Source organism: Dermochelys coriacea, chromosome 11 (genome assembly GCF_009764565.3).
Source record: "Dermochelys coriacea isolate rDerCor1 chromosome 11, rDerCor1.pri.v4, whole genome shotgun sequence".
NCBI lineage: Eukaryota > Metazoa > Chordata > Testudines > Dermochelyidae > Dermochelys > Dermochelys coriacea.
In genome coordinates, this window is record NC_050078.2 from 16,364,346 (window position 1) to 16,375,782 (window position 11,437).

At 46.1% G+C, this 11,437-nt stretch overlaps 1 protein-coding gene across 2 annotated transcripts in view; it reads right to left on the reverse strand.

The window, feature by feature from the left end:
• The window catches only part of DPP10 (dipeptidyl peptidase like 10), a 436,765-nt gene extending 432,169 nt beyond the window's left edge, over positions 1 to 4,596 (reverse strand). The window contains exon 1 of one of the 2 annotated variants that reach the window (XM_043505016.1): positions 1,707 to 4,596. In XM_043505016.1, the coding sequence (XP_043360951.1) occupies positions 1,707 to 1,781 (75 nt within the window). In that variant the 5' untranslated portion in view covers positions 1,782 to 4,596. The remainder of the gene's footprint in view (positions 1 to 1,706) is intronic. The other variant, XM_038422353.2, reaches the window with a different exon arrangement.
• Positions 4,597 to 11,437: the final 6,841 nt, after the last annotated feature.

Sequence of the window (11,437 nt, forward strand, 5' to 3'; positions counted from 1 at the left end):
TGTTTTGCTGGCAATACAAAATCTCTGATCCGCTGGACTCAGCGACACACTGCTGATGAGGTTAGGTGCACTATTTTCAGCATTTATAGTCTGTTCTTTGCTCTCCTCTCCCCCTCCCACCTTTTCAAACTCTGCAGCACCAGAAGTAACCATCTGGGGTCACAGGTTAGTGATCAGAGATTTCATGAGGGAGTGTTCACACGACCCGTTTTTTTCTAACGTCCTGGTACCATCATCCAAGAGCACCAGTGAGAAATAGCAGCCTGTTAATGAAACGTAAGGTTCTGTGATGCTGAAAGATTATTTCTGCTAACAGACATGCACTGGTTGGCCAAGCCTTTGTACACTGAAATTGCTTGCAAAATGGTGCTAAGAGACACATAAGGTTCCAAATAGTCCCATTTATTAACATAAACAGAGTGCAGAGGCTTTTAGCGGCAGGACTTCGAAAAGGCTGTATGAAATGCTGCTGTAACACTCGTCAGGCTAGTAAAGAACCTGTCTCACCTTCTACATCAAACCAAAGTGCTCACACATTTGCCAAGGGGATGAACAGGCAAGGATGTGGGAAGCACTCGGCAAAACAGAGGTGTGGAATTCTCACAGTATTAAAGACCCTAGTCTTCCCCACGGATCTAGGGATCGCTCTTTCTGCTTTCTAGCTGGAGAGCAGGAAAAGAACCTACACTGTTTCCCGCACCCCAATACCGGATGTTTAAGCTTAATACACTCCTTTCAGCCCCACTTCCCGCGGTTGGCAGCTAAAGTGACTGACAGGGAAAGAATTACACTGTTTCCCAGCGTATCCTGAGCATACAGCACCATCTCTGGTAGTATCAGCCTGCTCCTCTCCGGAGTGCCATAATTATCCAATGACCTAATAGCTGACAGCCTCCACTTAGAGCCACTAATTGAGGTAAACATGACATCTGTAGAGAGACTGATCACTTCGTGTATTTATTTCACTTGGTGCAACTTGGGGAAGCAAGAGCACAAAGTCCTGCACGATTTTCCGGCGGGGGACTATGGAAATGACACCCAAACCGCCTACAGTGATACCGGAGCGCAATGATCGAAGTGTGGAGCCCTGACTTGCATTCCGAATTCTCCAGCACCCCCCTGAAAGAGACACAGCCCCGCCGCCAAGGCACCCTCGGAGACCCTTTCAAATCTGGACTCCTTAAAAACATATATTAACAACCTCCCAAAGCCCCTGAATCTTCCTCCAGCTCCAGCCTGCCCCCAAGTAAACGGCTTCTGGTCCCTCTCCCTGCTCCGTTCACACGCTTGGAAAGGTCATTCGAATGCTTAGTTTCGTCTGCTAACGATGCCTCCAAGGAGCTTCTCCCCCACCCCCCAAAGTCTTCGCCTGCAGGGGAACAAAGTGCTCCATTCAGGCTGCTGTGTCCCCCCCCCTCCGAACCAGGCAGCCCCCCGCCCCCAGGGCGCAAAGGGTCTGTTTCTTTCTAGCAGCCAACCTGTCCCCGTCCCCTCTAGAGCAAGGCAGCAGCCCCTTGCCCTCTGGACGCCTCGTTTTCCTGGCCACACAGACTGTTACTTTTACCCACCGTTTGCTACAACTTCGTCCGGAGTCAGTGATGGAGACGGGGGGGGGGCACCCACATGAAACGCACGTTGATCTTCAAGTCTCTCTGGGAGACAAGGAGGGAGGAACCCCCCCAGGAATAGTTCCTGCAAACTCTTACCTGGTCTTGCTGCTGAGGCTGGCTCCCCCGGCTGCCCGGGTTCGGCGGTGCCTGCTGCTCCTTCATGGCTGTCATTGCACCGAGCGGGCTCGATTTCGCTGCACGTCCTCTCACGGGTACCTCAGCCTCGGAGCCCTTCCGCTGGGCACCGATCGCATGACACGCGCTTCCCTGCCCTCCTCGAATGGGCAAAGCGGCGGCGGCGGCAGCAAATGACCGGGGCGGGGGGGGGGGGGGGGAAGAGGAGGAGGAGGAGGAGGAGGAGGAAGAGGAGCACCAAGGAGCAGCCGCTTCTCTCTCCCCCTCTCCAGCTACCGCAACCTCCCCCCCCCCGGCTGAAGCCAAGCGGTCGGAAGCGCGCCCAGGGGCAGAGGCGGCTCCAGCGGGCGGGTCACTGAGCGCTCCGGGCCGCCAGCCGCACACCGAAGCGGAACACCTGGCTGGGCTGGGACTCGGCCGCCTTCCCCTTCCCCTTCCCCGCCAGGAGGGGATGGGCTCGCATTACTGCGGTGTGCGCGCCCCCTCCGGCGGCGGCGGCGGCGGCGGCTCGCCGAAGAAGCCTCCTTGGCCAGGCAGGTGCGGAGGAGCCGGAGCCGGGGGCTCCCCGCCGGCAGCGGCGCGGCTGGAGCAACGGACCGGCGGAGCCGCGGTCACCCGCCGCTGCCCGCCTCCGCGGGAGCCGACCCCTCCGAGCCCCCCAGCCGGAGCGGGGGTGGGCGGGTCTCGGGCTGCTCCTGCCGCCCACCGCGCAGGACCAGCCCGCCGGCTCCGCGCTGCAAATGCCTTCACCCGCCTTCCTGGAAGCCCGGCCCCACACCGCTCTGGTGAATCCTCTCTTTGGGCAGCGAAGAGCAGCTGCTTCTGGGCTCTTTGGGATGGGAGGGAGGGAGGGATGGGGGGGGCGGGGGGGGTGAAGGGCGCTGTGGATTTGGCTTTAACAGGATCTGACAAGCTGTACCCCCCCCCCCCCACACACACACACACACACGTTTCCAGTCCCAGCCTCAGCCCTTTCCAGCCCGAAAAGCAGGGCTGGAGCTGGGGATATTGATCAAATTCTCAGGTTGTTGGTTGTACCCCTTAGACAGTCATATCTGAGACTATCTACACAGCCTGCATATTGCTTACTTGGCTGCGGGGCACGTTCACAGGGGTTCGGGGGCGGGTTAGTCCCTAATCCGTTTTAGGATTACTTCTTAGGGGTGTAAACTATGCTACCAGAGGCTTGGCCCTCTTTCAGCTATCGGGGAAAGAATCAGGTGCTAGAAGGGTTGAGGATCAGCACCTGGGGAATATACATAACTAGGGGGAGAAGCCTTGATTCTGCACAGTGACCTACGTGGGTCTAGGCCAGCCTATTCACAAGCCACTGCTTTGTGGGGGTCCAAGTTTTGGGGCTGTCCAATGTTGGATAGAAGTACGCAGCACCCACACCTCTAGCTGTCATCAATGGTAGGTTCAGGCATTTAACACCTCTGTAAATGAGGCCCAAGCTGTCTGGTTATCCCTGGTTTCAGCAGTATTTTGCTCAATTCTACTTTAACTAACCCATCCATAGGTTTGGCCTCACAATGTTGCACTACCAGAAGTATCAGGGGGAACCCACACTGGTGGATGAGGCCCTTAGCAGCATCTGCTACAAACCACATGTGAGAGAAACAGAGGTCCAGGGCAGAGCCAGCACTTAGGAACACAAAGACTTCACCGTTCCCCACAGGGCCCAAGGCAATGGCATCAGAATGGGGATGAGACCTAGTCAGCACTCCCCATCCCTCACACCAAGGGATCCAGCAAGGGGACAGCAGCATATGCTGTGAACACTGTGAGATCATCAGCCACTATGTACCATGGTTTTCAAACTGGACATTTATTTCCTCTCTGTTCATTCACAGCTTCTCTCCCTCTTCCACACCCTCTCTGAACAACTCATTCTCTTCTCCATCCCTTGCTCTCTCACTTCCTTCCTCACTGCTCTATATTACCATAACTTCCCTACCCCCATTCTCCTATTAAGTTTTCCCCTCCACCATTCCACCTCACCCTCACTTTTTGTATGCATGCTGTGACACTACACCCCATATTCTTCATGGCGATATTGGTATGATATAATTATGACATAGTTATGATGTACTTTATGCAAGATAAGTAATGTGAGATATCATTGGAAAGGTTATGATTTGCTGAATATGATTCTTATTTGTATCCATGTATAATTGTATCTGAAGTTACTAATATTGATTGTCTGCATTTCAAATGTAATTACACCTTGGGAAATGTCCACTAGACAAGATGCTTTCATTCTAGACAGCGGGTGGGGAATGGGCCATTTGGAAAACAATAGGCCTTGGGAGAAGCTTATCTCTCACATAGGGAGCCTTCCTGTTATGCTCCAAAGAGCCTGTGCGCGATGGCTGCTATGACTCTACAAGGACACATGAGGAGACCATGTGGCTCTAGACTCCTTCTTGTGATGTCAATTTTCCACAGACAGGTCTGGGAACTAGGAACCAAGCTTTGAAACAAAACTATACAAAGCCGGGAAGGACATCAGCTGGTGTTCTTCGTTCCCACTCAAGAAGACTCCTGGAAATACTCGAGGAACAAGACTGAATTGGGGGAAGTGTGGGATCCAGACTAAAGGGATTTTTAGCCTGTGAATGGAACATCTGGGCATTCCAAGCTGTAAGCAAGTGCAGCTTGCCCCTTAAGAATCTGCAGCCTGCTTGCACTATCTCTTTGAGGAAGAAACTACTATTCATATCCAATCTGTTCAGTATATTATGTTTAGTTTGTTTATTTGCTAGGTAAGATGCTTTGATCTGTTTACTATCACTTAAAATCTATATTTTGTAGTTAATAAACTCGTTTTTGCTCTATCTAAACCAGTGTGGAATTCATAACTCAGGGGTAAAAGGCTCTTACACATTCCTCTCCACACTGAGGGAGGGGGTGAATTTTATGAGCTTATGCTGTACAGTTCCATGTGTAGGGCAAGAGGTTATCATTTTGGGTTTATACTCTAGAAGGGGTGCGTGCCTGAAGAGCTGATAGTTGCCTTAGCTATAGCCTTCCCTTGCAGGGGTTGGTCAGAGAGCCTGCCTGTATGTAACTGCAGCTGGGTGTGTCCCTACCTATATGTATGCTGGTGAAAGTGCAGTCTAGAGAGGGCTTTGCAGCTTGTCACAGTAAAACAGTGTAAAAGGGATGCCAAGCTGTTGGGTCGGGGGGCTCAGTGGTACCCCAGTCCCAGGTGGCAGCCTAGGGGGAACCTATCACACATGCACCACAGATAAAGAAAAATAAAATGAATCAACATGACATCGATCTGTCAAATATCACCCTTATTACTTTGCCTTCATACTGCATCCCTTCCCCTGATACTACCTCTAACCTTTAAACTCACCAAGGCAGAGATTATTTGTCCATACAGGACATAGCACAATGGGACTTCATTTTGATTGTGGCCTCTAGGTGCTAGTGTAATACAAATAATAATAGGTTTCAGAGTAGCAGCCGTGTTAGTCTGTATTCGCAAAAAGAAAAGGAGTACTTGTGGCACCTTAGAGACTAACAAATTTATTAGAGCATAAGCTTTCGTGAGCTACAGAAAATGCATCCGATGAAGTGAGCTGTAGCTCACGAAAGCTTATGCTCTAATAAATTTGTTAGTCTCTAAGGTGCCACAAGTACTCCTTTTCTTTTTACAAATAATAATAAATCTTAAAAACCACACCTACATAATCATACCCCTTAAAGTACTTTTCTAGTGAACATTATTTCAACAATTCTTGAATCTCTTATTAATAAGTTTTTCATTTTACAGTTTTAATTGTGCATGTTTTGTGTTTTAAAACCATGTTTTGGTTCCTTTAAAGTTGTTGTTTTGAATGTCATCTATGTTGCTGGAGTTCCATTATTAATCAATGAGGCAAAGGATGATGGCAGTCACAAATATATTTAGTTTTAGTTGCAGCTTGCTGGATGCAGCTGTACTAATCAAAGCCCAATCACATGTATTCTTACTTGCTTGGTTTTATCATTCTGGTAGTGTAAGATTTGCAGTGTCAGTTTTGTAAAAGGGCATGTATGTTGCCTTCTCTGGAACACCCTCAATCAATAGAACTACTTGCTTAAATCATGATTTTTTTTTAATATATAAAGGTTACAGGATCAGGCCCTATGCAGTTTAGGCCTGATCTAAGGATCCTAGACATCAGTTGAAAGACTCCCAATTATATCAATGGATTATACCCTTTATCATTACTTTAAAAATACCTTTACAAATGTTGGTACATCAGTCATGCTGCTGATGTTTTGAGGATACAAAATAAATTGACACTTTTCAGTTCTGTGTGACTGTTTTTTTCTGAATCAAAATTCAGAAGTCCACATCCAAAGCACCTAGACATTATAGTGATGCAAATAAATAAATAAATAATAATAATTTGACCAGGACCAAAGGTAAGAATAGCCATACTGGGTCAGAACAATGGTCTATCTCAGCGGTTTTCAAACTTTAGCCGCAAGGACCGCCCTTTTGATTTAAAATTTTTCAGGGATCCCTAAGTCCCCCCACGCAGCCTTGCCCTGTCCCTTCCCCGAGGCCATGCTGCTACCCTGATCCTTCTCTGAGACCACACACCCCACTCACTCCATCCCTTCTCCCTTCACACCCGCACTCACTTTCACCAGGCTGAGGCAGGGGGTTGGGGTACCAGAGGGGGTGTTGGGTGCAGGCTCTGGGAAGGAGTTTGGGTGCAGGCTCTGGGCTGGGGCAGGAGGTTGTGGGAGGGAGTGAGGGCTACAGCCCAGTGGTGCTTACCTCAGGCAGCTCCCAAAAGCAACTGGCACTTCCCTCTGGCAGTGACTCCGGGGGCAGGGGGGCAGAGAATCTCTGTAGGGATATGCTGGCCATTTCTGGGAGCAGCACAGGGCCAGGGCCGGTAGGAAGCCTGTTCCATGGCATGTTGGGAGGGAGGGGGAGAAGTTTCTCAGTGGGGCCTGTGGACCCCAGTTTGAGAAACACTGGTCCATCTAACCGAGCATTTTGTCTTCCAACAGTGAACAGTGCCTGATGCATCAGAAAGCATGAGCAGACCAGGGCAATCATCAAGTGATCCATCCCATCATCAAGATCCAGCCTCTGACAATCAGCGGTTTAGGGACACCCAGAGCATGGGGACTGCATCTCTAACCATCTTGGCTAACAGCCATTGATGGTTAAAGATGTAACCCTATGGTATCCTCCATAAACTTATTTAATTCTTCTTTGAACCCAGTTATACTTTTTGCCTTCACAACATCCCCTCTAGCACTGAAATCCACAGGTTGGTTCAAGTGACTATAAACTTACATCTCAGTGATGGGATACACATTTTAGACTAGAGACAATCCTAAAATGAATGGCATAGGAGTAACAATCATGTTAGTGTGAAGTATTTATGTTGTTTTTTCAGTATTGCTTTCACCTGAAGAATAAATGTGCTTGCTTAGAAAGAGCTGTGTGGTAACTTGTAACTGCAGGCAATTACACTTTTCATAACCTTCAGCAAGAAAGCAAAGCATAGCCACTGGCCTGTTTAGGCAATCTGGCTTGGTAGGAATATCTGTGTAGGCAAGGAAATATGCAGCTTGGAGAAACCTAATCATGAGAGAGTGAGACACAGGTCTTGGTGCAAAAAAGGTGATGGCTGGGATCCAGGAACCTTTAAGTGGGTGCCCTTGAGGGACCGTAGAGGGGAAAAGAGAGGTACACTTCTGCTGAAGCTGTGACAGCAGGCAATACTGCAACTGTCTTACTTCCCGGGGGCAGGGTTGCCAGCACAAAGAGTGTAGGTTTAGACTTAGTCTGCAAAGGTACTTCTTATCAGTAAGAATGGCTTTTCATTACTGGTAGAAAGGCAGTTGCTTTACAGGTCTCTCCTCTGTTTATATGAAGACATGGACATAAAATGTATCACCTAAATTGCATTGTGTAATATAATATATAACATGTATGATCATGTTTTATATATTGTGTAATACAATATATAACATGTATGATCACCCTCATTTCTTTTTACCTTGATAATAGCACAGATTTTTGATTGTGAAGGGTGAATCTATTCTAGTCACACTACAGTTTCATCCCATAGCTAACTATGTTTATTGGAGGGCATTAAGTAGACAGGCAATCTCTATACACAAACATTTGAAGGTAGCTCTGATGGAGTTAATAAAATTATTCCTAGTTCAATATTTTAGCATTTGAACTGTAAAAATCATGTCAGCATATGTTATTGATCTGTTTGTATATTGCAAAATCAATTCTCAAAAGTTCAGTAGGAGTTACTAAAAACTTGAAGCACTTTCTATAAACTCATTCTTAACATATATACTGTTCAGCCTGCTATGTGGCATTGTCTCACTTTTTATTTTAGGAGTAGAGTAATGTCAGCTCAGAGAAAGTTGCAGCTAATATACTGGGCCTGATTTTGCATTCAGATGGACCAATGCACCCACTGACTGAAATGGAGTTACCCTTAATTTACACTAGTGTCTGGGAGAACGGAATCAGACCTACTGATTGTAGATTACCCCAGCCAGATGCAATCTCAAGAAGATGCAAGGCCTGATTCTCTGCTACTTTCCCAGCCATTTACACCTTTGCAAAGTGGGTATACCACCCTTTACCACTTTGCAATGATAGAAATTACTAGAAATGTGGTGAGGAAGGCAAGAATCAGGCCTTCAGCCCATCAGTCAAAGGTATCCTGGAACAGAAAGATACTCTAAAATCCATATTTTTTAATATAAATTGAAAACAGATTGTGTATATCTTCATTTTTGCCATATGGGCCCAGTTCAAAAATGGGAACAGAACAGTGCGCTGCCAAGAGCAATGTCTACATTGCTGCAGGTTTTTTATTACACCTTCTTTTAGTTGCATGAAAAACTGCAGGAGAGATTTAGATGGAATGTTCCCTCTATTTGGCTAGCCCACTGTTCTTTATCCTTACTTACTTCCCCCCTTCTGTCCTCCTTCATGGTACTCAATTTTCACTAAAATTAGACATCCATACAATGCTTCATTGGTGTGTTATATTCTTTTGCTACTCACATCCATTTGCTGACTAACTTGCAGCTGAAAGCTAAGTTTACGCCACTGTGTAAGTCGCTACACAATTTTGCCCCTTGGTGAGATCAAGCCACAGTGGATGCATTTAAAACAAAAAATAATTTCTTCTCAGTGTTGTTTTCTTATCAGTGGCAAGACGAACAGTGGTAAAGTAGAGTGTATTCCGCTTAGCACCATTTAGTATTTGTTAATAAATGGTGCTTAATACAGCCTTTTTAGCCAAAGATTCCAAGACACTTCACAAACATTGGATCCCACTGTGCAATTATGCAGTCAAAAAAACTTTCATTTATGTAAATGAACTAGTAAATAAACTAGGGAAATGCAACCTAGATGGAGCTACTATAAAGGTGGGTGCAAAACTGGTTGGAAAACCATTCCCAGAGAGTAATTATCAGTGGAAGGGCATAACGAAAGGGGTCCCACAGGGATCAGTTCTGGGTCCGGTTCTGTTCAATATCTTCATCAATGGTTTAGATAATGGCATACAGCGTACACTTATAAAGTTTGTGGAGGATACCAAGCTGGGAGGGGTTGCAAGTGCTTGGAAGATAGGATTAAAATTAAAAATGATCTTGACAAACTGGAGAAATGGTCTGAAATAAATAGGATGAAATTGAATAAGGACAAATGCAAAGTACGCCACTTAGGAAGGAGCAATCAGTTGCAAACTTACAAAATGGGAAATGACTGCCTAGCAAAGAGTACTGTGGAAAGGAACCAGGGGGTCATAGTGGACCACAGTCTAAATATGAATCAGTGCAAGAGTATTGTTAAAAAAAAAAGCGAACATCATTCTGGGATGTATTAGCAGGAGTGTTGTAAGCAGGACACAAGTAGTAATTCTTCCGCTCTACTCCACTCTGATTAGACCTCAACTGGAGTGTTGTGTCCAGTTCTGGGTGCAATATTTCAGGAAGGATGTGGACAAAGTGGAGAGAGTCCAGAGAAGAGCAACAAAAATGATGAAAGGTCTAGAAAACATGACCTGTGAGGGAAGATTGAAAAAATTGGTTTCAGAATAGCAGCCGTGTTAGTCTGTATTCACAAAAAGAAAAGGAGTACTTGTGGCACGTTAGAGACTAACAAATTTATTAGAGCATAATCTTTCGTGAGCTACAGCTCACTTCATCGGATGCATTTGGTAGAAAATACAGAGGGAAGATTGATATACACACACAGAGAACATGAAACAATGGGTTTATCATACACACTGTAAAGGAGAGTGATCACTTAAGATAAGCCATCACCAGCAGCCGGGGGGGGGGGGGGGGGGAGGAAAACCTTTCATGGTGACAAGCAAGGTAGGCTATTTCCAGCAGTTAACAAGAATATCTGAGGAACAGTGGGAGGTGGGGGGGGGGAGAAATAACATGGGGAAATAGTTTTACTTTGTGTAATGACTCATCCATTCCCAGTCTCTATTCAAGCCTAAGTTAATTGTATCCAGTTTGCAAATTAATTCCAATTCAGCAGTCTCTCGTTGGAGTCTGTTTTTGAAGCTTTTTTGGAGAAGGATAGCCACTCTTAGGTCTGTGATCGAGTGACCAGAGAGATTGAAGTGTTCTCCAACTGGTTTTTGAATGTTATAATTCTTGACGTCTGATTTATGTCCATTCATTCTTTTACGTAGAGACTGTCCAGTTTGGCCAATGTACATGGCAGAGGGGCATTGCTGGCACATGATGGCATATATCACATTGGTAGATGCACAGGTGAATGAGTCTCTGATAGTGTGGCTGATGTGATTAGGCCCTATGATGGTGTCCCCTGAATAGATATGTGGACACAATTGGCAACGGGCTTTGTTGCAAGGATAGGTTCCTGGGTTAGTGGTTCTGTTGTGTGGTGTGTGGTTGCTGGTGAGTATTTGCTTCAGATTGGGGGGCTGTCTGTAAGCAAGGACTGGCCTGTCTCCCAAGATCTGTGAGAGTGATGGGTCATCCTTCAGGATAGGTTGTAGATCTTTGACGATGCGTTGGAGAGGTTTTAGTTGGGAAAAATTGCAAAAAATTTAGTTGAAAAAATTGGGTTTGTTTAGTCTGGAAAGGAGAAGACTGAGAGGGGAGATGATAACAGTTTTCAAGTATGTAAAAGGTTGTTACAAGGAGGATGGGGAAAAAATGTTTTTTCTTATCCTCCAAGGATAGGACAAGAAGCAATGGGCTTAAATTGCAGCAAGATAGGTTTAGATTGGACATTAAGAAAAACTTCTTAACTGTCAGGTTGGTTAAGCACTGGAATAAACTGCCTAGGGAGGTTGTAGAATCTCCATCATTGAACACTTTTAAGAGCAGGTTAAACAAACACCTGTCAGGAATGGTCTAGATAATTAGTCCTGCCACAAGTGCAGGGGACTGGACTAGATGACTTCCTGAGGTCCCTTCCAGGTTTATGATTCTATGAAAGTTGTGTCAGCATTAAGGCCAGGAATTGGATCACTTAGACCACGAGTGAAATTTTGAGCCTTTAAAAATTGCACAGAAAATCTACTAACAGGTCAGGGTGCAGAGCGAAGAATACCTCGTCCAAATGAAACTATAGGGGAATCGGGTGAGAAAATATATTTGTTCAATTGGAATTTGGTCTGGACACCAGAGCTATCACTTCCATA